At 36.8% G+C, this 25,582-nt stretch overlaps 1 protein-coding gene across 1 annotated transcript in view; it reads right to left on the bottom strand.

Annotated features, from left to right (window-relative positions):
* Positions 1-243: 243 nt before the first annotated feature.
* APOO (apolipoprotein O) overlaps positions 244-25,582 on the bottom strand; it is a 79,740-nt gene continuing 54,401 nt past the window's right edge. Inside the window, exons 5-8 of the mRNA XM_020989885.2 lie at positions 22,181-22,276; positions 20,201-20,292; positions 2,733-2,831; positions 244-432 (exon numbers count right to left, since the gene is read on the bottom strand). Of these exons, the coding sequence (XP_020845544.1) occupies positions 370-432; positions 2,733-2,831; positions 20,201-20,292; positions 22,181-22,276 (350 nt within the window). The 3' untranslated portion in view covers positions 244-369. The remainder of the gene's footprint in view (positions 433-2,732; positions 2,832-20,200; positions 20,293-22,180; positions 22,277-25,582) is intronic.

Below are 25,582 nucleotides of genomic sequence, written 5' to 3'. Positions count from 1 at the left end.
TCTGCTAGGCCTGCCACATGTTTTGTGTTTCTTTGGTACAATATTTTCCCTCTGAAGAATATTTAAGGGTTTCCTTAACAGTTATTACTGGCTTTACCATAGTCTTGACTATTAAAATTTTAACAAACTTTTATATCTTTCCAAATCCCAATAGAAGTTTAAAATGTGCCCTTTAATGTGTCCCACTACAGGGGTGAAAAATACTCATTTTTATAGATTGAATACAAGTTAACCACAGGAGGATCATTTTGAAATGCTTTATTCTGCTTGCCCAAATGAAATCTTTGACACATCTTTAAAAGCCCCCAGGTCTGAGCCTTTTTAATAATCCCCATTTCCAGACTTAGCCTATGGCCATGACCACAATGATCATATTCTCTTGCACGGTCCTGATGAATAAGGTGGAATGTTTGCTTGACTCTTAGGGTTAACCTGACAAAACAAAGACATCCTCACTCAAAGACAGAAAATGTAATGCTACACTTCCATAATGTATTAGTTCTTAAAAGTGATAAATGATGACATGAAAATATGTCAGAGATCTGTAGAGGATTTGGAGTAGCCTATTCCCTTGGGAACGAGAATTGGAAAGATAACAACCAAGAATAAATTTCTTACATAAACTCTTACTTAACACTACTACTTCTATTCATGAGTCACATGTTTCTAGGGGAACTGGTCTTGCACATTTAGTCAATCTCAAAATCCCTGCAAATAATTTCTGATCATCCATCTTAAAAGTACAGTGTAAGAAAACAAATCTGTTCAGCGTGGAAACCATAATGTCATTGAATGAGTTAGCTAACTTAAGTGAATACCTACCACTCCAGGCACAGAATGACTGCTAAAACCTCCATGTCTGGTTATTTCCTTTCATTAGTTAAAAAAAAGGGGAGGGCAATAAAAATTCAACAGCAAAAACTAATTCTATCTCCTCTCAAGTAATCCATACAATTTATAACAAATCTTTATTCATCACTGTTCTTACTGAAGTTTTATAAGGAACTCTACTATTCTTCATGTAAAAGTATCTCCATGCATTTAATTAGTCAATGTTATTTTAGCAATATTCTACATGCAGCATTAGTGAGAAAGAAAAAACTATCAAAATGGGCTTTGGCAGGATACAATTTAAGGCTCATTTAAATTTCCAATGGGTACAGAAAAGGGAGAGGAAGGAAAAAGGAAGAAAAGCCAAAATAAGAGCTTACATGTAATTTTTTTAAAAAAGATCAGAGTATCAGTAACTTAATATATAATTTATGTAAATGGTTAACAGAAACCAGTACTGAATTACTCAAGGCAGCCACAGCTCTGCCTCTGTTACCAAGTAAGAGAAGTATGTCATTGCTTTCTTCTGTTCATACTTACCCTATAGACTTAAGACTCCTGAATGTAATTTAATCCCATTTCCTAAATTTCCCTACAGTTTCTAGTTTCTGAAGTTTTCTTATTATTTTCAATTTTCCATACAATCCAACAGTATAGACTTGCTGGGATTTTTATAACAGAAAAACAAGATACTAAAAGTAAATTATGAAGAAATAAAAGGTCCTTATATTCAAGTGTTTAGTATTTCAGAGGGGGCTGCCAAGTGAAACTTGATATAGTTAAAAATTCTTACTTCACGTACTCATTCCAACAGGCCCCCAAACAACCATGTCTTAGCTAGTAGCAGGGCCAAAAGCCAATAAAGTACTTCATTGAAATGTTACAAGAAACTGTATGTGCATAAGAGGGAAGGGTTTAATGACCAAGTCTATAATTCTTCTAAATCTTAATTGTTATTATACATCAGAATGCTTTTTTTTAAAAACAGTTTATTTTAAAGACATTGGTCTTAACAATGAAGCTTCTTTTTCCTGTATCTACAATAAAGAAGGTCTGCTTATGAATATAACGATAGCTAGATCTGCATTTTCCTGTGTGCCAAGTTACTCTGTTCCTAACTCACTCTTCTCAGGGGCAGACTACAACAGCAATCTTTGATACTTCTGTAGATGCCAGGACACAAGGAAAGCTATAATTAATATGAGCTTAGTATAGCTCTCTCCCTATGCAAGTTACCAGACAGCATACCAGATCAAGGGAAAAGAGTCATCTCAGGTAAATAAATAAGTATGCATACATATACACATACTATATAAGATGTATGTACATATAATCACGCATTGCGGATGTACAAGTGCACGCATACATGTGATTCAACTCCAAAGCATTCTAACTGTGCCATCCTCATGACTGGGATGTGACGTTACGGGTTGTTTGGAAGTAGGTCTGCCACAGTGTAGGGCTCCCCTTTTAAAAGACGTGGGAAAGACACCCTTATTTCTTTTGCCAGTTTTATAAGGGACATCACATAAGGTATTCTTCCATGGGCACATTTCCCTGTAATCCAGGAAAATGGATTTCATTTGTGGAAATAGCTTTGTACATAATAGCTAAAAGCAATGACATAGATAATTTATGATTCTTGCAAATCATAAATACAAAAAAAAGTGAAAATTGAGAGTGAGATCATAGCACTACATGAATAAGGGACATCACTAATTTGGGATTGTTGATAATGTCCAAATGTTAAAGAGGTTTTGCATTTAGTCACTCTCTTCCCAAACTCCACTAAAATAGAACTACGAGGATAAGAAGTTTTGTGTTCTTTTTTGAAACTCTGAACAAATCTTTAAAGAAATTAATTTTTATTAATAAAGCAGATCATGAAAGATATTTCTTACCTTTTCCCGGTCTGCATCCGTTTGAAAGTATGTCTTCCACACATCTTCTAAGATTATAAATACTCGTAAGCCCCAATCATACAATTTCTCTCCATTGACCTTGAATTAAGTTAAAGATTAATATAAAGGCAATATAAATATAATATAAAGGATCAGATAATTTCCTCCATTTTCATTAAAAATTTTTTAAAAATCATTATCTAAAGAAACTACATACAGATTTGTGATATACACATTAAAAGCAGTGCCATGTAAGCAAAAATTAGGATAGTAAGAATGATGCAAAGAGTAAAAAGGACAACAAGGGAAGTGTGTTGCTAACTGCAAACATTTTAAAGAGTCATTTACCACAAATAACATATAAGATGCCAAAAATTCAGGCACATCATTCATTTCCACTCCATCCCTATCTTCCAATTCCACACATGTCCCATAGAAGATTAAACAAAACAAAAAACTGTAAGACTGTGCTAATTGTTGGAAGTCATGGACATTATACCCAGCAAAACTTTTATTTGGATTTTTTTTTGCAAGATGATCTTAAATAAAACTATCCAAACTTATTAGAAAAACTAGATAATCTTCAAAGCCCAAATAATTATTTTATCTTATAGCTGGAAGGAATCATAAAGCTCTTTTTAATACAACCTCCCACATGATGCTGGAATATCCTCTACAATCTACCTAACAGATAGTTATTTACTCTGTTTAAATACTTCCGATGACAAAGCGCTCACTACTTCATAACCACCTAATTTTTGGACAGCTCAAATGGTTATAAAGTTCCTTCTTATATCCAGTTGAAATCTGGCTTCTTCTAACTTCCCCTGATTTGTCCTCATTCTGCCCTCTGAAGAGACACAAAATAAGATTGCTTTCTCTTTCATCTGACAATCCTTCAAATATCTGGAGACAGTTATTATGTTTCTACTCTTCCTATCCTTCCTTCCTGCACTGCTATGACCCACCCACCTCGTCCCCTGCTTTTCTTAGCCAGACTAAAAATACACAGTTCCTTCATTCAACTATTCCTAGTGGATCATGGTTTCCAGACTCTTCATAATTTTGGAAATACTTTCAAAATTTGGATGGATATGAAATAGCAGGCTCCAGTAACTTTTATTCTCTCCAAGCATCCAATAAGCATATGTTAAGTAGTGCTATATGCTAGGTCCTGGGAATTCAAATACAAAAATGAAATGGTCCCTGCCCTAAGGAACTTACAGTCTATTAGAGAAGACAACATGCACAAATATAAATTGATACAAAATTACATAACTTTTGGGAAAAGGCACTAGCAGCTTGGAAGAACAGGAAATATAGACAAATAACTCTTCATCAGTTTAAATGTTTGCCTAAAATTACAAAGAAAAGTCAAGTAACAGTAATTTAATCAGAAAATGTCACAATGATCCCAAGGTTATTATAAAAAAATATGTCCCCAAATATCAATTATTTATTGATATTTTATGCCTAGAAAAGATAAAACAATTTCTGTTAGCTTACTGAATAGGTAAAATGATCTAACATTCTCTCCCCATATATGTGTGTGTAATTCTACCAATGAAATGAAAAATAAAATATATATTTAAGGAGGGAGTAGAAAAGAGGGACAGAGAAAGAATATTATTTTTTTGAACTTGAGAAGAATAAGCTTAGATTGGAAATGCAAATTGCATCTAATGGAGAGTTATATTTCGTAAACATCTACAAAAAGCACATACTGGAAAAACAATTTGTTTGACTACAGTTACCTTCCTTTAAAGTTGTACTAAGGTATACTTACATGCTAAGCTTTTCCTAATGACTTTATAATTAGAGATATATTGCCACAGAAAAATTCTGTCACAACAAATAATAAAACTGCCCATCCTTAAGGAATTCTAATATTCATTTCAAAGAGCATTTTGCATATAGTTATAGTTAATTTGTACTATCGACTCAACTAATTTACCTAATCATCCTAAAAAGTTAGTTAAATAATTAATCCATGTAACTTTCACACATTTATTTTAAAGTATACTTTTTAAAATCTGATAAAGAATTTCTTGTAAATTTGGACCTGAAGGAATATTGGACAGTTCATAGGACCAAATTCAATACCTCATCTTCTAAATTTCTAACATAATAAAGTGTGATGAAATATTTCACTGTTAAGCAGCCAAATCTAGTTACTAACTAGTCAGAAGAATGTAAACATTAAAATTTTATAGAACCAACAAAATCTGAAACAGAATATTAATGCTAAAGCCTAAATACAATCTTTCAAATGCAAACATATACACCAGGAGAGACACAGAGGAGGGCTAACACAAAGTACCTGGATTAACATCGTTAAAATGAATACTAGATCAGATACTTCTGAGGCTTTAAGTGGTCCTTCTTAAATAATTCTGATGTACAACTAAGTAAACAGGATCCATGAGGTTCCATGGCAGCATGGAAAAAGACTAGGCATTATTCAGGTGTTACTGCCACATAGCAAGCAGATTTAGGACTGAGCAAAATAAATGCTAAACTAAAAGTTTCTAGCTCCTTTAAAAAATAAAGTTCCTTTCATGTCTCTGGAGAAGAGTTGCAGAAAACACTCTTATTAAATGATGACGAAAATAAGTCACTGACATGACAGCTGAAGGCAACAATACTTAATCATGAAAAAAACTGGCTTTTTTCTCTCCATAATTCATATGCTCACATATTTCTATGAAATTTGATGCCAATGCCTAACTGCAGTGTGGAGTCCCTGAGTTCCTGAAAGCAATGCCAGAAGAGCACAAGCTCTGGCATGTCTTATGAAACTATAAAGGCTTTGAATATGGGCCCAGGGATGATTATGTGTTTGTTGTCCAAGATCTAGCCTTGTTAACAGAGAATTTCTGCTCATCACCAGTTTGGCTCTGGGACAATGGGTTTTTTGGCAATAGCCACTCTTGAAGATGGTCTATATCTATTAAATTATTGAGGGGTTGCAATCTGCATTAGTGGGGGGAAGATAACTCATTCTGGCAAAATTACAGATCATAGAAATATAAAGATTTATCAATTAATAAGATGCCTCTGGCTTCCTGAAATTATTATTATTTTTTTGGCTACGTGATGGGGTTAAGTGACTTGCCTAGGGTCACACAGCTAGTAAGTGTTACATGTCTGAGACCGGATTTGAACTCAGGTACTCCTGAATCCAGGGCTGGTGCTCTAACCATTGTGCCACCTAGCCACCTTCCTGAAATTCCTAATAAAAAAAAAATTTCCACATCTCTCAGCACTATTTTCCAAAGACGATCTCTGTCACTAACTTGCAACCATCAGAATGCATCAAAGCTAGGATTTTAAACACTTATGCCATTACCCTCAATATTTAGAATACCTCATTGAGGCTAATAAAAATGCTTTTTTCTAACAAATTTCACAAAACATAAAGTCCTAAAGGGCACTAGGCTTGGAGTCTGGAAAACCTGGGTTCAAATCTGGCCTCTGACACTTACTCTGACTCTGAACAAGTTGCTTAGCCTTTCTGCCTCAGTTTCCTCATCTGTAAAATGGGGATAATAATAGCACATACCTTCCAAGATTATTGTGAGGATCAAATGAGATAATATTTGTAAAGTACTTTCCAAACCTTAAAGTGCTATGTAAATGTTAGCTATTATTAAGTTTGCTAAATTTCTTATAATACTTGTTGACTTACTAATTAATAAAAATGAGTTTTAGAGTACTTCTCATCAAATAAACAAAATATACTATGACTGACCCAGTAAGGGATATGTCAAGATGTTTTAACTGGCTAAACGTGAGGTTCTTGAAACAGAGCAAGCTTCTGTGCTATGCATGTGTATTCTACACACACACATGAATCAGATATGTAAGTAGGATCAATTCAAACCTGCCCTAAGTATGCATACTATGAAATTAGCTCATTAAATACAAAAAACAAACAACTTGGGGTTTTTGTGTATGGTGATGTAAAGTGCATGTAGAGAAGTGAAGTGGAGGGAAGAAAACATACTGCTGTAATAAGTGTTTACATATATGACCCTGATGATAATAACTACTGTTGTACTGTCACTTATTTTGACATATATTCATTTTAATTGGAATATGTTTTAAAACCTTAAAACATTTTACCCTTAAACGATGTGAAACAGATGAATACTAATACTATCATGTCAGTTACTATATTTTTGTGATTTTGGGATAAATTTACACATAGATGTTAAAATAGAGAAAATAAAAATAACTTTATAAACAGCAGAAATAATAAGAAACTCAAGAATTCATCACGTTATTGAAAGTACACAATTCAAGGGGCAGCTAGGTGGCACAATAGATAGAGCAGCGGCCTTGGAGTCAGGAGGACCTGATTTCAAATCTGGCCTCAGACACATAACACTCACTGGCTGTGTGACTCTGGGCAAGTCACTTAACCCCAACTGCCACACACACACACACACACACACACACACACAGAAAGAAAATACACAATTCATTTAGGTCATTCTAAAGTACAAAGTAATATTTATTTAAAGTCTGTTTGCTTTGCTTACTGATCATGTTTAATGCCAAAATGTTGAGGGCCGATCTTAAGAGTCTGATTAGGGTTTAAGATCCAGGGCAGAGTTTGACCTCTGCCCAGGCTTTTACCTGAAAGGGCTCAATGATTAAGAGGCTCTCCAATCCCTTCCTGATTAGGAGGTTCCTGAGACATTCCTTCTCACTCTTTGAACCTTAGATTTACACATTCACTCCTCTATGCGGGTGGCACCAAGGCACCTGGAAAAACCTTGGAATTTACAACCCAATCTAGGAACCCTGATAACGAGGAAATTTATGTTGTCACGTCCTCAGCAAATGTTCTAGGGAGTATCTCACGGGGAGGACTCTTTGAAGTTAGGCTAGATTTTCTATATATATATCCTGTACCCTCAGATAAATAAACTGAGTCAGTTCTGCTGCTCCACCTGGCCCATGTCTCAAGTTTATTTCACACCTCTCTGTTCGGTGTACAATCTGATTGCGGGCAACACCAAAAGCCACAAATGAGAGTGGAAACAATAACAGAAAATGCCAAAAAAACCTTACACATTTCAACATGAATAGATCATTTTAATCCCAAGCTAATAATTGTAAAATAAAAATGACTATAAACAATATATGATAAAATAAAATTTTGAAAGATAATGGAACTGAAGGCTTTATATAGAACAGTATACAATTCATTCTAAAGAACTTTTGCATCTATATATTGAGCTGTAACTAGGAATTCCTGCACCTTGGATCAAATTTATTTGGGGGGTGTGTGTGTGGGGAAAGGGCTAAAGCACAGGAAATCACATGTGGTTGACACGGACTGGCGACGTCATGCAGGCTGAGGAGAATGAGGATTGGGAGGCCAAGGTGTTCGAAGAGGTATGTAGAGGGGAGAAGATGACTGTAAATCTGAATTTACTGGGGAGGAAGGAGAATGACCTAGAAGGCCACAAATGACAGTAGTAAGGATTTCAATGGGATTAAGTGACTTGTAAAGGGAGAAGGTGGTTATTGCACTACTGAGGGATGATGAGAAGGTCTGAGAGCAGCGGCAGGGGATGAAAACAATATGCTGACTTCTCTTCCTGGTCCTGTGTGAAAACAGAATGAGAGCAAAAATAACCAGCCTTAGGGAGACCTGAGGAAAAAGCTTACTTTCAGTGAATATCAGAAGAAGTAAGGAATAAGCAATATGAAAAGATATCTAGGATGAAGGGGAAGATTCCAGAGGGACCAATGGAAAGGAATGAAGGAGGATAGGGACTGGGAATGGCAAATTTATCTCAGGAAGGTAGGTAGATCACCACTGATCCTATTATATGGTATAACAAGTGGCATAGATCCCCAGGACAGCAAGTGCAGGAAGCAATGACACCCTAATGCCTAACTTGCACTGGAAGGCATGCTTCACTTGAAGATCTCATTCAGCTCCCATGGATTCAATTATCACATCTATGGTGATGAATTCTCAAATCTACTTATCTAGCCCTATCCTTTCTGCTGCACTCCTGACATCTCCAACTGCCTTAGGACATCAAACTAGATGTCTAACAGACACCACCCCAATTATATTTTGAGTTCCTGGAGAGCAGAGGCTGTCTTTTGCCTCCTTTTGTTTTCCCACAGCTTAGCACAGTGCCTGGCACAGAGTAGGTGCTTAATAAATATTTATTGATTGATCTTAAACACATCCAAAATGGAATTCATATTCCCCAAACCCTCCCCATCCTCACAGTCCCCCAGGATCACAACCTAGGCAGCAGTATCAATTCCTCACTATCTCTCACGCCCTTATATCTAATTTGTTGCAAAGGACTACCAATTTCACTTTGCAAGATCTCTTGAATACACCCCCTTCTCTGCTCTGACACTGCTACCACTCTTTGTATAGGCCCTTATCACCTCCTTCCTGGTCTTACTGCAATAGCCTTTGGGTGGGTCTGTTTGCCTCAAGTCTCTCTCTACCCCAGCCCATCCTCCGTTTAGCTCCCAAAGTGATTTTCCTAAAGAACAAGCCTGACCATGCCACCCCATACTCAATGAACTCCAGTGGCTCCCTATCACCTCCAGGATTAAATACAAAATCCTGTTTGGTATTCAAGGCCCTTCATGAGTAAGATACTCAGGGGATCCAACACTTCAGGGTTCCATGGCCATTATACCCCACAGCTGTAACAATAGATTCCAGCCCAAGCCCTATCTGGTCACTGTTTGGACTCAGAGAGTGCAGAGTGAATGTAAATAGCAACTGTTTCTGTTTTAGCCAGAAACCCTGAGGGTCTTCTCCCAAATTGATTTTTCTTTTTGACTAGGTAAAAGAAGCCATTCTTCTAGCCTTAATCACTGAATGGGTATTGCCTCAGTCAAACCGAGACCTAGGAAAGACCTTAGCTTAAAAAGGCCGGTCTACTACTGCATCTGGGGCCACTTCCAGTCATCCTCATCTATAGCTTGCCACTGGGCCCAGATGGCTCAGGAAGAGAAAGTGAGGCTGGTGACTTTGCACAGGCCTCCCTTGATTAAATTCTTCACTTGTAAGTGATGATATCACCTTCCTGATGTCATGGTCCTCTTTGAGAAAGAAGGACAAGCACTCTGCTGAATGAGTCAGTCCACAAGCATTTATTAAGTACTCACTAGGTGTCAGCCACTATGCTATGAGTTAGTGATATAAAATTAATAAAAAGACAGTTCCTGCCTTCAAGAAGCTCACAATCTAATGAGGCAGACAATCTGCAAACAAGTAAGTACAAATAAGCTATACAAAGGTCACATAGAACATACACGGAAGGACTAAGGTTTTGATATCACGCCTTCTCAATTCACACTCAGTTGCCTCTCCCCTCAGACTGGAGGGCAGAGCAGTAAACTTTTCCCAAAGCCTTTCTCTGTAGAGGGCTGACAACCCTCCAGGTAACTCTACTTTCTGTGTTCATACTTTCTGGGGTTCCCTTCCCATGGAAGAGCAGGGACTGTTTCTTTTTCTTATTTATATTTCCAGCTTCATTTTGCACAGTGCAAGGTACACAGTAGTAGATGCTTAATAAAAGTTTAAATGAATTAAACTTAGACTCCTGGCTCCAGGAATTTGCTTTGGTAGCCATTCAGGCCTGGAATGCTCTTCCTCCTCATCTCTGCCTCCTGGCTTCCTGAGTTTCCTTCAAGCCTTAGCTAAAATCCCACCTCCTATAAGAAGCCTCTCCCAATCCCTCTCAACTCTAGTGCTTCTCCTCTTATTTCCTATTTATCCTGTGAACAGCTTGCATTACGTATTTGTTTACTTGTGGTCTCCCCCATAAGACTGTGAGCCTTTACTGACCCCTCTAAATTCTAGCTCCTTTCCTCTTTGTGATTATCTCCTATTTGTTTTGTATATCACCTTTTTGTTCATATTTGTTTGCATGCTGTCTCCCTCCTTAGATTATGAACTCCTTCAGGGTAGCAGCTGTCTTTTGCCTTTCTTTGTATCTCCAGAGCTTAGTAGTGCCTGGCACACAGTTGGTAGTTAATAAATACCTCTTCGACTAACTGCCATTCAGCAGAGGGAAATGATGGCCAAGGGACCATGGGCATGGTAGGCCAGGCTCCAAGCACCTCTTTGTTTGGGGGGGGAAGGGGAGACCCTAATTGCAGCCTATGTCTTAAGAAAAATCCCAGCTGTTCTATGCTAGTTCTAGCTTTGCTCCAAACTGAATAACTGTGATGAGACTCACATCTGAGTTGCTTTCATATATCACAGATAATAGAATATAAGGTTAAAAGACTCCCAAACTGGAAGATTCACACTACGGTGTATTAGCAACTGAGCCCAACTTCAATCCAATTCAATTCTCAACAAATGGTAAGCAACTACTATGTGCAAAGGTAAGCAGAGAAACCCTGATCTCAGGGAACCTATAATCAATGGCTAATATTTGGGAAAAGCTGAACAATCATGGTATATGAATGTAATGGACTATTACTGCACTATTAAAAATTGTGAAAGGGCCAGATTTAGAAAAACTTAGAAAGACTTGTATTAATTGATGCAGAGTGAAGTGACTGGAACCAGGAGAATAATTTACATAATAACTATAACACTGTAAAGGAAATCGACTGAGAAAGACCTATGTGTATAAGAACTATGATTAATGCAATGTCCAATCACAACTCTAGAAAGCTGATAATGAATCATGCTTCCTATCTGTGGGAAAAGACTATGTAGAGGTGCAGAATGAAACATACATTTTTAGAGACAACTATATTTCTCATAAAGGATGAGTTTATGAGGAGAAGAGAGATATGAAGGGAAGGGTGAGGGGAAGTAGTGATGTTGATACCTCACCCTCCAAAAGGAAGAAGAGAAAGAAAATATCATTAATGAAACATATGAAAATACAGAAAGGAAAGCAGAAGGAAGTCCAGTAAGGGATATAGGTGAGCAGGGCAATGTTGATACTATGGTGTTAAATATAAGATATACTTAAAATAAGTTGTATTATTAGAAATTCAGTGTCATATACAATCTTCCTTTTCTATTCTTTTGTTTATGGAAATGTCTAAATTTGCTAAGCTCCCTCAGGAGTCTAAAAAATTCAAGGCTACCTAGTGCTCCTCAGAGGAGCCCTGCTCAATGATGACTGTCACTGATGAAGAGCATGTGAGTTAGGTAAATTTGAAGCTTCAAAAGGCAATCAAAAGGAAAGGTATCCAATAGTGTTTGGCTTTCTCCTCACCTTCTCCACCCTGTCCCCTGGATTCTTAAATCACAACAAATTCTGACAATGTTTGCCTATTTGTATTACCTAAATTAGAACTGAATAAATGAACTAGACTGTTATGGAGGGGGTAGGCAACATTAACTATCTGTCACACACAATATGTTACAAATAATGCTTACTTTTGTATGGCAAGGAATGAAAAAGAATATGTAGGAAAGCAATGCTGTGATGATAGGGCATGGGAAAAATTTCTTTTTTTTTTTTCCTTGGGAAAAATTTTTTAAACTCAGCCAAAACAACAACATTAGTGAAGTTCTAAAGTAATGAGTGAATATTAAAAAGACTTGTGTTCGCTTTCTGGTAGAAATGAAATAATGCTACAAAACAATATACACAGTTCATGAAAGCATGTTAAATTAAATTTTTGGCAGAAACGAAATAATGCTACAAAACAATATGCATGATTTGTGAAAACATGTTAAATCCTGTTTTATGCTTCTCTATACTTGTACTGCAAGGACACATTCAAAAAATGTTTATTAAGTGCCTATTATGTGTAAGATGCTGAAGATACATAAATGATAAATGCTTCTTCCTGTCTCAAAATCTTTTCCAAGTTTCTTCAGGGATAAAACATGTACACACATAATTATAACAAAAGAAAGAATAAGAAAAATGAATAGAAGAGGTAAGAGAGAACAAACACATTGAAAAAGAATAGCTCATGCCAGCTGCCTCTACTTTCTCAACTTATGTACTCTTCAGTCCCTGGCATGACTTCCAGTCCCACCACCCCATAGAAAGGTTTCATTCCAGCAACCTTTTCTCAGATCTTATCCTCTTTGGCTACAGAGACTCCTATTGGGCTCCTTCCCTTTGTATACACTTCCCTCCTTTGGGTTCAATGGGCCTGCCCTTCCCTGGTTCTCCTATTTCTCTTGCTGCTGCCTGCTTAGTATCTGTGGTTTTTTATCTTTTTTCTCTCCTAGCTTCCTAGAGGTGATTTACCAGGCTTTATCTTCAGCCCTCCTCTCTCTACCTGCTTTCTACCCTCATATCAACCATTCCTTTCATTTCATCTATCCCTTCTCTACAAATGATAATCAAGTCTATAACTCTATCTTCCATCTGTCATCTGAGTTTTAGTCTGTTAATTTCTACCTATTTTCAGGCCATCTCCACTGATGTTTTAATGTGTCTAAAATGGAAATCGTCATTCCACTCCACCCCAAAACAAAACAAAAAAAACCCTTTTGCCCCTTCTCATAACTGTCTTATATCTATTGTTGGCACCACCATTCCCACAGTCATCCAGGCTCAAAATCTCAGAATCACCTTTGTCTTTTCCTTTTTTTCTCATTCCTTATATCCAGTCAGTTCCCAAGTCTTATATAAAACCTATCTCTACATGCCCCTTGTATCCATTCTCTCCTCTCTATTTACAATATCACCACCTTTAGTTCAGACTCTTATTCTAGGACTGCATTACATGTTATCTTTTTATCCTATATGGTGGGCACAGAGAAGCATCCATAAAATGTATGCTGCAGGTGTCAGAGTAGTTTGCACTAATAGAAACTAACTAAAAATCTTTTAAAATTCTGAAAGTGCTCCAAAATGCCTGTATGGGGCAACAGATAGTTATTCTTTTCCTTTGACATAACTTCAAAGCTTATCCATGAAATAATTTATTTTCCATGTAATTCTGAAGGTTGCATTATGCTTGTATACAATGAAAAGTTGGGTCATTATAAATTTATGTTGAAGTCTGGAGACAGCTTTAATTTGTAAAGCTATACCCTAGAGCTCTGACACTCACAAACTATCCATAAGCCCAAAGAGCCTGAATGAAGTCTTGTTTATTTGTGTCCTAAATATTAGGGACTTGGGGGGGGGGGCAGGAGGGCCGGGAAGGGTGTAAAGGGGAGGAAGAAAGAGAGAGAAATAGAGAGAGAGAGAGAATGTGAATGTGTGTGTGTGTGTGTAATATTTTAATACTTCTGAATTCCAATGGTTCCTTTAAAAATATTACTCTCCCACCTCCTCCCCCCACCCCTCCTGCATATACTTTAAACCACAAGGGTTAAGACTATGGAAGGGCCCTAACTGCGAAGGTCAGTTCTAACATGGAACAAGATTACTAACTTCTGGGCAAAAAATTCAGGTTTACTTAATGCAAAAGATCTAGGTAAATTTATATTTAATTCAATAAGTATTTATTATACACATATGATATGCAAAGCAAGGTGCTAGGCATTGGGTATAAGAAAATAAATAGTTCTTTTATCTTGTGGAGCTAACATTCTACTAGGAATATACCATGTAAAAAGGTAACTAAACATAAAAGAATTTGAAGAGGAAAAGAAAAATTAATTATTGGGGCTGGGAAAGGCCTTCTCCAGGAAGATTATAAACGAAACTAAGGATTTGAAGCTATGTCAGGATATACAATACCTGGAGAGTTGATATTTCTTTCTTCTTAGATATAGTTTATCACAACTTTCCCAGAAACAACTCAGAGTAAAACTGAAACCCTTAAGAGGGGATGAGGCAAAAGGCATGGGGAATTCTTCCAGAATATCTGAATGTTAGATCATTTTAGAAATGGAATGAGGAACTTGAATCTTCTTTCAACACAAGTGGACTAGGGAAGAAAAACCTAATTTTCAGAATTATAGATTCCTAAAGTCCCCCAATTTATCTACTCGAAAATCTGTATCATGGAGTAAATTTACCAAATATAGCTAGCATCTGTCAGTTTTATTCTCTGAAGAGAGACTTCCTAGAGTGTTAAGGTATTCCCTGAAAAGTTTGAGAATGAAGATATGTATTTTTGTTAACTAGTATTTTATGGAAGTCTTTATAAACACATTCCTCTCTTTTCTAAAAAGAGTTCATTGACCCTAATTTAACCTTTTTTTGATGACTCAGAGATACAATGATTCACCTCAGTGAGTGGGATGTAACATGTTGATTACATCATTGCTACTGAAGCACGTACAATTCATTGGCTGTCCCTTCATTAAATTACTTCATGCTTTGGGTTATTAGTCGTTTCTTAATATTTTGGTTCCTCAAAGCTCTCCTGGCCCTTTTGCTGGTTGTAACTCAGTTTATGTACCTGCAAGTTTAATTTTATCTACAATTCTGATCACTTTGTCCTAAAGGAATGCTTCCATATCTCTCTGACCTACAAAATGCAATGCATGAACTTCATGAAGGATATTTTTCTCAAAGGATTTTCCCCACTTACTTCTCAGTTTAAAGCTATGGTTCAGGTTACTGAAGTCACCCGAAGTAAGTCAAAGAAAGTACTCCACTGCCAGGGAAAGAGCAAAGGCTCTGGAAACAAGGGGACCTAGGTTCAAATCCTAAATGACACTTGGTCCTTTGATTGACCTCGGGCAAAGCATTTTACCTCGATGGACCACAGTTTCCTCACCTGTAAAACGAGAGGCTTGGACTAGATGGCCTCTGAAGTCTCTTCCAACTCTAAATCTATGGTCCCATGAAAGAAGCTAAGGATATTACTGTATATGGCTGTATGAAATTTAGGAGGATAGCCACAATTGGGTCTGGTGGAGGGAAGAGTAAAAACTTGAAATTTGCCCAGGTCAGCTTTTAAAGACAAGCTTAGTTAGGAGCAAGGGAGAGACAGAAGGTTATTACTTCATGATAATGAGAAAGACACTCCAGGGAATTAGTGCCTGTGGGGAGAGATCATAAGTTACTGGAAGAGTATTGATGTGGGGGGCTGGGGCAGCAGGACAGAGAAGAGTTCATTGGCAGTAGTTGGAAGAAGACATATTTTAAGTAATTATTCTTGCAAATAAGTGCTAAGCTCAATTGTTTCTGAGTGGGATCAGTGTACCCTAAATTGTGGAACCCTGGGGTAAAATTCCAGTTACTAGGCTCCACACCACTCTTGAGTCCTTTCTTGAGTCCATACACACTTTAAATGTAACATGATGTAAAAGCATAAAATTTGCTGTTGTTGTTCAGTCAGACTTTTCATGACCCCACATGGGGTTTTCTTGGCAAAGATACTGTAATGGTTTGCCAGATCCTTTTCCAGCTCATTTTACAGATGAGGAAACTGAGGCAAACAGGATTAAGTGACTTGCCCAGGGTCACACAGCAAGTAAATGGCTGAAGCTGGATTTGAACTCAGGAAGATGGGCCTTCCTGACTCCAGCCTGACATTCTGTTAACTATACCTAGTTGTCCAAAAGCATAAAAACCTAATTTTAATTAAGTAAGAACTTATGGGATATTTCTAATTAGATATCGTATTGTCCTCGAACTCAACATGTCTAAAACTAAGTGTCCTAAAAAAATTACAACCTTTCATTATTCTATCAATAAAACTAGCATTTTTCAAGTACTCCATACTGGTAAGTAACCTGCAAGTTATCTTTGCAATGTCTCCCGGAATGATCCCTTCTTCTACATACATCCCTACTGCCAATCCCTTAGGACAACCTCTTGTCAAATCTCAGGGACAAAAAAGCCTCTATGGCTTTCCTTCATTTCATTACTTTATGTACCTCTAATCTTTCTAAAATCTTGTTTTTATTATGTCACTTCTTTGCTTCGGAGCCTGGAAAAGCTTCCTTTGGCTCATGAGAGCAAGTCCAAATGCACTAAAGGCCTTTTATAGTCTGATTCTACACCCTGACGATTCAAAATGCTTTTTAACTAATCCAAAATATAGATCCACAATTCCAGTCAATCTGGTCTCCTTCCTAGCTTCCCCCTTGCCCACTTATGTGCCTTTATTCCTTGTCACCTCTGTGACCTTGCTCATACTCTCTGATCTTCAACAATATTTCCCATCTGACTCAAGACCTAACTCCTCTCTGAAGACTTCTCAGACTAATCCCAGCCCATATTTTTCTTAGTCTAAATGCCTACAGAATTTTTGTGTAGTATCTATAGCAAACTCTCTTACAATGCTTATAGAGAATCCATGCACTTGAAAGTGAGAGGTGAACTTAGAGATCACCTAATCTTATATTGTCATTTAACAGATAAAAGAAGCTGAAGCCCTAACAGGTCAAATTACTTCTGCAAGGTCATAATCAATTGGCTGAGTAGGGAACAGAATCTAGGTTTCTGATTCAGGCTGAGGTCCTTCCTCCATAATTCCTCTGAAATACGAAAAGGGTAGAGAACTGTCTGTGTTTTGTCTCTCTAAGTAGACAATAAGTACTTCCATAGCAGAGACCTTGTCATTTTTTTTTATAGTCCTCCCTACACTTAGCACAGTATTTGATATTCATTTCCTGCTGCTGAAATCCTTCTCTTCCACCCAAGTCCGGCTAAGATTCTATACCTCAATCCAATTCAACATTTATTAAGTACCTATTATGTCCTAGATACAAAGACAAAATTAAAATAGCCTCTGCTCTCAAGGACAAAGATAAGTGTAATACTTGGATAGGGAATGAATGGAGGAAAGGAGAGATCAGATAAAGAATTCTAGAAATATTTGAGGTGGGAGTAAGCATGAAGAACTGAAGAGGAAGGAGGAGGAGGTTCAGGGAAGGCTTCACAAAACAGGTGACACCTAACTTGGGCCTTGAAGGAAGAGAGATTCTGAAAAGCAGAGATGACCAGGGAACGCATTAGGCATGGAGGACAAACTGGGTAAATGTACCAAGGCAAGAGATGATGGCATGTTGAGTTTAGGGAACAGCAAATAGTTCAGTTTGACTGGAACATCAAGCACAGGAAGAGGAGTAATGTGAAATAAGGAGGAAGAGGTAGATTAAGTACAGCCAGAAACAGGCTGTCTCTCCCAGGAAGGGATTTCCTCAAGCAATGCAGTTTGGAACCTTCTCAGCTTAAAGTCTTAGAAAGTTGCCTGGGGACACTGAGAAGTTGAGAGACCTGGCCCAGGGTCACAGAGTCAATCTGTGTCAGAGTTGGCTTTGAACCAAGGTGTTCCTGACTTCCACAAGTAGCTCTTTATCCATACTGCCTGTCAACTTGCACATAATAGGTCCTCCATATATATTTGTTGAATTAGCATAAAGCAGGTATTTAATAAGTACATGCTGAATAAATGAAATGAAAAAAGCCAATATGGTTAGTTGCAGATGTCTATGACCTGGGTTCAAATTCCACTTCATAGAATAACTAAGAGATACTGCGCCAGAAATAATCATTTAGAATACACTTCTCATATAGAAAATGATAATGACTTAACTTACTCTATCTACCTGAAGACCTTACCTCTTACTTTACTGTGAAAATTAAGGCCATTAAACATGAGCTCCCTCTTCTTCTCTTTCCCTTCATCTCAAAAAGCCTCAACATAATCCCTCACTTTCTCTTGCTTTCCTCCTAGTCTATGACAGGTGATCCTTCTTCTTATGGAAACCAACTCCTTTAAATGTGCCCCCAATCCCATCTTCTCCAATTTCTCCAGCAGATTACAACCTTAATCATCCCTTCTCTTTAATTTTCAACCTCTCCTTATCTATTGCTGGTTCTTTTCCTACTGCCTTCAAACATGCCCAATTTTCCTCCTTACCATCTCCTCAAACTACTGTCCTATATCTTTCCTCTCTTTCTCAGCCAAACTCCCAGAAAAAGCTATCTATATGCCTTACTTTCATTTCTCCTCCCCTCACTGACTCCTCAAACCTTCCAACCTCATCACTTAAATGAAACTCCTTTCTCCAGAAAGTTACCAATAATTTCTTAACCCTCAAATCTGATGGTTTTTTTTTTAGACTTTATTCTTCTCAACCTCTCTGCTACAGCTGATACTAATGATTATCCTCTCCTTCTAGGTACTCTATCCTCTAGGTTTTCATGGCCCTACTCTATTTGTCTAATTGCTCCTTATCAATCTCCTCTGCTGGTTCATCATCCAGGTCACCCCCCATAATTGTGGATGTGCCCCAAGGCCCTTACCACTTCTGGCCTAGTTTACTGTAACAGCTTCTTAATTGGTCTCCTTGCCTCAAGCTGCTCCCTACTTCATTCTATCCTCCATGCTGCTATCAAAGAGATTTTCCTTAAGCAGAGATATGACCATATTGCTCCTCCATTCAATAAATTCCAATGGCTTTCTATTTCTAGAATCTAGAATAAACTCCTCTGTTTAGCTATTAAAGCCCTTCATGACCTTGCCCCTACCTATCCTTCCAGACTCTTCATCGCTCCTTACTCTACACTTTTGCAATCTTTGATCTAGCCAAATTGGCCTTTTATCCATTTCTCATACACAACAACCCACCTCCCATTTTTGTGCTTTTGCACTAGCTAACCCCTATTCATGGAATACATGATATACTCCTTTTCATCTCAAAGAATCCCTCTCTTCAAGTTGAAGCCCAAACACCACCTGCTATGTGAGGTCCTTACTGTTCCCCTCAACTGCTAGATACCTCATCTCCTCCTCAGAAAACTTAATGTCCTTCATTGTCTCTACCTTCTAGACATGGGCCTTCGTGATTCCCCCCAGCTACTGGTGCCCCCCTCAAACTATCTTGCATTGACTTTGTATAACTTTTATACATACATACATAATACATACATACATACATACATACACACACACACACACACACACACACACACACACACACACACACACATATTGTTTCCTCTGATAGAATATAAGCTCCCTGAGACCAGGGGCTATTTTATTTTTGTTTATCTAGCACAATGCCTAGAACATAGCAAGAACTTATTAAATGCTTATTGATTTATTGGTATCATTCCTTTGTTCAAAATCCTTTAGCTGCTCTCTAATGCCTATCCTGTAAAGTTCCAATTTCTTTACCCAGCATTCAGGGGTCTCCAAAACCACGTTCTACCTTATATGTTGCTATGTATTCTTGAATAATCACAAAATCACAAGTCCCTCCCAGATAGAAATCTAGGGTCTTAAGAATATAGCTTAGAATCACCTCTCAATCAACAGATCTACTAATCTAATAACACCCTGCACAGCAATGAATCATAAAAACATAACTCCACCATTTATGTAATAATTCAGATATTTTTGTATTATGCTATAAATTAAGCAGAAGGCAGAAAAAACAGGATAAATTTGTTCTAGATAATGCAAAAAAACCAAAACCAAAACCAAACCCCACAAAAACAAGCTCCTTTTCAAGCTCAATATGAAAGCTGCTAAAGATGATGAGAATCAAGTATTATAACTATAAAAAAATTATATGAACAAAAACCAAAGATGATTTTGGCTTGGTAAATGTAACTGACCTGTGCAAATTCAAAAGCCTCTTGTGGATAATAGACAGATGCAGTAATGCCCATGAAACCAAATGGATACACGAGCCTCTTTAATTTTGAACCTGTTAAAAGAAAGTCCCCCCACATGCCCCACATTGTTAGTGAATTTTGTTACTCTATCACCTAATTTACGATGCACCTTCAATATTCATAGGTTACAATGGGTCTGAATCCTGATCCTGCTATTTACTGTCTGTGTAATTTTACAAAAATTCATCTCTTAGGGCCCTAGTTTCCTCATCTGTAAAATAGGAAGGAAGAGCAAATGATTTTTAAGTTTAAGCTCTAAATCCTAGGACACTGTGATAAAAACTGGGAGTAACGTTATGTTCATTGTCTGATGATAACTCCTTTCTAACATTAGGCTCTAAGATGCACAGAACAGTTAATCCTATTGTTATTTCCAAGTTTTAGACATTTCTTTGAAAAAAAAAAAGAGATTCCTTACTCATAGTATTTCCCTGTGGAAATGCACCTCAATTTCCTCATCTGCAAAACAAGGAGGTGGACTAAATAATTACTAAGGTCCCTGTTCAAAATCTTATGAACAATAGATTCACATTTATATATCAGTTTATGGTTTTAAAAGCACTTTTTTCACAACAGCCCTATGAAGTAAAGTGACTTGCCCAAAGGCATGCATTTTTTGAGTGATGGAGTCCTTTCCACAAGACGATATGTACAGTTTCTAACAGAGAATACAATTCACTAGCCTAACACTAGAAAAACTTTACAAATTACCATTTCTCTAAAAGTAGCAAGATTAACTTAATATAAGCATTTTAACAGTATTTTTCAAATGAATTTATTTATAATAGCTGTAATAAATACCCAATAATTCTATTTAATAGGTTTTTTACACTTAAACTGACATATTGAAAAATCTTCTAGTTTTTCAAGTACCTAGAGTTTGTTATGATATATAATTTTACATTTAATGTCACATAAACTTTATAGCATATTACAAAGTGAAAATTACATCATGTAATAGTACTGAAGTCACTTTTTTTTAAGGATTGTAACCCTAGAGTAAAAAGAATAGAAAGTTAATTATGCAGAGATATAATATCTTTGGGTGACAAAAGTTAATTCCATCCTGTACAGAAAAAGACCTTCTTTCAACTGAGAAAGCATGTCTAAAATGAGATCAATTTCTTTTTTAAAGATAGGATCTGGACCAGTATAATGTATTTTATAACCTAAATAACCACTACATGTCCCTAAAATCAAATTTAGTGGAAAGAAAGAAAAGTACAAATTCATTACATTTTAACAATCCTACTGGTTCGAACTGAACTTTTTAAGAATGCAACTTCTGAGTGAAGTGAGCAGAACCAGAAGAACGTTGTACATAGTAACAGCCACATTGTGTGATGACTAATATTGATAGACTTAACCCTTCTCAGCAATGCAAGGATCTAAGACATCTCCAAAGGTCTCATGATGGAAAATGCTATCTTCATCCAAAGAAAGAACTATGCAGTTTGAATGCAGATCGAAGCAAATTATTTGCTATTTTTTTCTTCTGTTGTGTTTTGTTTCTTCTTTTCAGTGGTTCCTCCTATTGGTTCTAATTCTTCCTTACAACATGACTAATGTGAAAATATGTTTAATAGGAAAGTATATATAGAGCCTATATCATATTGTGTGCTGTCTTGGGGAGGAAGGTGAGGAGAGAGGGAGAAAAAATTTAAAACTCAAAAGCTTATGGAAGTGACTGTTGATAAATCAAAATAAGTTAATTAAAAAAAGGAATATGGAAGTGATTGTTGATAAATCAAAATAAGTTGATAAAAAAATTAAAAAAAAAAAACAGAATGTAACTTCTTATGATGGCCAGAATTTTGTGCAACTCAGGGCTGAATTATACATGTTAAATATTAATGTATCTTAAAGTAATTAATGATTCCTTACTGATTATACATGATTCCATCTGAAAACAGCACCTACCTTTAGCAAAAAAGAACCCCAAAATTCCAGAAAAACCAATCACACCAAGTCTTGGCAAAAATCCTGGAGGTGGATTTTGAAAAACTTCACAGCTGGCTACAATGAAATCAGATCACAGAATGTTTACATCAAATGTTCTTTAAAAAGGACAGCTGCCATACTTTTGATAACTAATTTCTACAGTATTAATTGTTACTGAATAACAGTTTTCAAGTCATGTTTTTTATGTTTGTTTCTGCTAATCTTCCTGTCTACAGCAGATACATAAATATAAATTTGTACGATACAATATAATTGGAAGGTCCCTTTCTCTAACATTCTGAGTTGGTTTATGTTATAAGAAATGAAACTGCTGAGTCTTGTGTGTTTTGCTACTTAACACTGAGAAAAGATTCTCAAGGTAAGAAATAAAAGGCTGTAAGGCAGAATCCTACCATGTACCGGCAAAAGAGAACATCATAAACAAAGGCAATAAAAATACAGGATTTTCTTTTGTGTTTACTTTTTCAAAGATTTCCTATTACACCAGTATAATCCTTTCCAGGAGATACAGGAAGAACTTGATAGTGATAACATCACTATCAATATCAGCTAATTTGTATACATTTCCAGTGCTCAAAATTATAGCAGGCTGAAGTCATCTTTCTATCTGATATAGGTGAGGGGAGTATGAATTTTAGGGTCAGGAGAAGAGGGAAGGGCTATGCAATTCTTAAGTACTTAGCCTGTGCAAAAAACCATTCAGTTATGTCTCTCTGGCTGTGCGACTTGAAACTATCACAAATAGCACATATATCTACTAGAATACTTACATCCATATAAGTTTCAATGTAGCTTGAGCCTTAAGCTAGAGACTACACCAAGGTTCGAGAATAACATCATCTTGTTAGTGATCTCCAGAACTGGTTATCTTAGGTTAAAAAGTTGGTCACTCGTACTTGCTGGTCAAGAAACTGAGCTGTTAGTTCTTCTGGAATGTGCAACACTGTATCATGGTAATCAAACTCGGAGAAAATTTATATTCTAAGTGAGAATTTGTCAATTTTACAAATTTATAATACTGGGAGAATATTCATATTTCCATTCATATCCCCTTTCTAGTATGAAGATCTACTTGGCTTCTGATCATACAGACACAAGATGGATGACAAAAAGAAAGTCTCACACATTCAACAGCTCACTAACATCTTTGAATAAAAGCCTAAATTCCTTAGTTTGGCATCTGTGTCTGGCCCTGTATTGTTTAACATTTTTATCAGTGACATGGGTAAAGTAATGTATGATCTGCATATCCAAAGCCTGGAAGAACTGCTAACACAATGGTTGAGAAGGTTCAAAAAGATCATGAAAGTTTACTACACCGGGCTAAATCTAATAAGATGATGAAAAATAAAATGTCTTACACTTGGGTTTCAAAAACCAACTTTACAAGCACACAGTGGAGGAGACATGACTACAGAGTAATTCATTTGGAAAAGATCTAGGAGCTTTAGTAGACTACAAGCTCATGAGAACACTGTCATGTGGCACTCAAAACAATTAATGCAATCTTAGGTTGCCCTGAGGCAGTGTCTAGAAGTGAGAAGGTGATAATTCCACTGTACACTGTCCTGATCAGAACACTTTTGAAGATAGTCCATTGAGTTGTGGTCACATTTTAGAAAGGACATTGATAATAGTCAATCAATAAGCATCTGTTAAGTACTTACTATGTTTTAGGAACTGTGCTAAGTGCTAGAATACAAAGAAAGGCAAAACTAGCTCTTGCCCTCAAAGATAGCCTAATGCATTCTATTCTATATGCTCTAATTACATTCTAATGGGGTAGACAACATGCAAACAGATCAGGTACATACAAGATATATACCAAACAGATGGAAGGCAATCTCAGGAGAGCATTAGTAGTTAGAGGGACTGGAAAAGGCCTCCTGGAGAAGGGGGGATTTGTGCTTAATTCTGAAGAAAGTCAGGAAACTAAGAAGTAGATAGGTTAGGGGAAGAAGCATTCCAGAGTTTTCCAACAATTGGGGCTGTCCAAAAAAAAGACTGGCTTTTTATTTATTTGTGTTTTAATCATCTGTTCTTTGAGTATAGTTTCCTTTTAGTGCTGTTGTTATTTACATTACTGAAGTCTGTATATATATTATTCTCCTTGTTCTGGTTTCTTCATTGTGAATCAGTTCATACAAATCTTCCCATGTTTCCTTGAATTCCTTGAATTCTTTCCTTGAATATATCATCTCTTATGACACAACAGCATTACATATATTCATATCCAAAAATCTGTTCAACCATTTCCCTGACAATGGGCCTCCACATAAAAAAACCAAATTATTGTTATTCTGGCTCTCCTTTTTCTAGGTCCTGAGATAGAGAGTATGACAATGTTAATTTTCAGAAGTATACTTAAGGTTTCAAGTTTAACTACGGAGCTCGTGTTAACAGAGTTCTTTCCTCTCTGGCCTTCCACTTATTTCACCTTTTATTTGCTTTTTAATGTCCCATTTTATGTGTGAAATAGCATGACAGTGGATAGAGAGGAAGAGAGTCAGGAATATCTGGATTCAAGTGCTTTGTGACCTTGAATAAATCACTTACTATCAGAGTGCTCTAGAAACCTCTCTGAGCTGTAAATTACAGAAAAGTTGTTGATCTGTATTGGTAGAGGGCATTTCTACAATGGGAATTCCCTACACCAATACAATCATAGGTCATTCATGGGAAGTGGTGGTGGTGGTGAGGAGACATCCTTCTGCCAACTAGACTCTGGGCCACTTACCATCTTCTTTCACTTTCCTTTTCCAACACCAGAATGCTTATTGCAATGCTATTCTGGCAAAGTGAATACATGTGGAGTGAGCTGTTTAGGATATCCAAATCAGCTAGGGTTGAAAAATCATGATCAAGAAGGGCAGGATATGCATCTTACACGAGCAGTGAAGCACAGCTTCAAAAAATATGGCACAGTTGTGGCCAGCAAAGAAACAAAGGTAGCAGAAAAACGGGTTAATACATAGCAACTAAGAGCAGGAGAAACCCCAGCAACCAAAGGTGTTTGGCATGTATGGTGGCTGCAACCAGAAATGATCGTTATGCATTGCCTATGAACATTTTGCCTTTTGTGCTACTCAGTTTTTAAAATCCAATGCAAATTCACCCTCTTCCACAGCCTTGCTTGTTTTCCCTTAGCTAATAACAACTTCCTCACTTGGAGTTAAGATTAGTAGCAAATAAAAGTTTATCTACAATGCACTTACCACATACTATTGTGTATCATAGTTTTTTGTTAATGTTCTTTATTTACCTAACAGCATTATAAGCTCCAGAAGGGCAGGGACAATGTCTTATATGGATTTTCTATCTTTTAGTGCCTACCACACACAGTGCTCTGCACCCAGTAGA

Source organism: Phascolarctos cinereus, unplaced genomic scaffold, assembly GCF_003287225.1.
Source record: "Phascolarctos cinereus isolate Bilbo 61053 unplaced genomic scaffold, phaCin_HiC Scaffold_726;HRSCAF=1367, whole genome shotgun sequence".
In the NCBI taxonomy this organism is placed as follows: Eukaryota; Metazoa; Chordata; class Mammalia; order Diprotodontia; family Phascolarctidae; genus Phascolarctos; species Phascolarctos cinereus.
The sequence above is the reverse complement of the archived record's forward strand: the minus strand, read 5'-3'. Positions and strand labels throughout refer to the sequence as shown.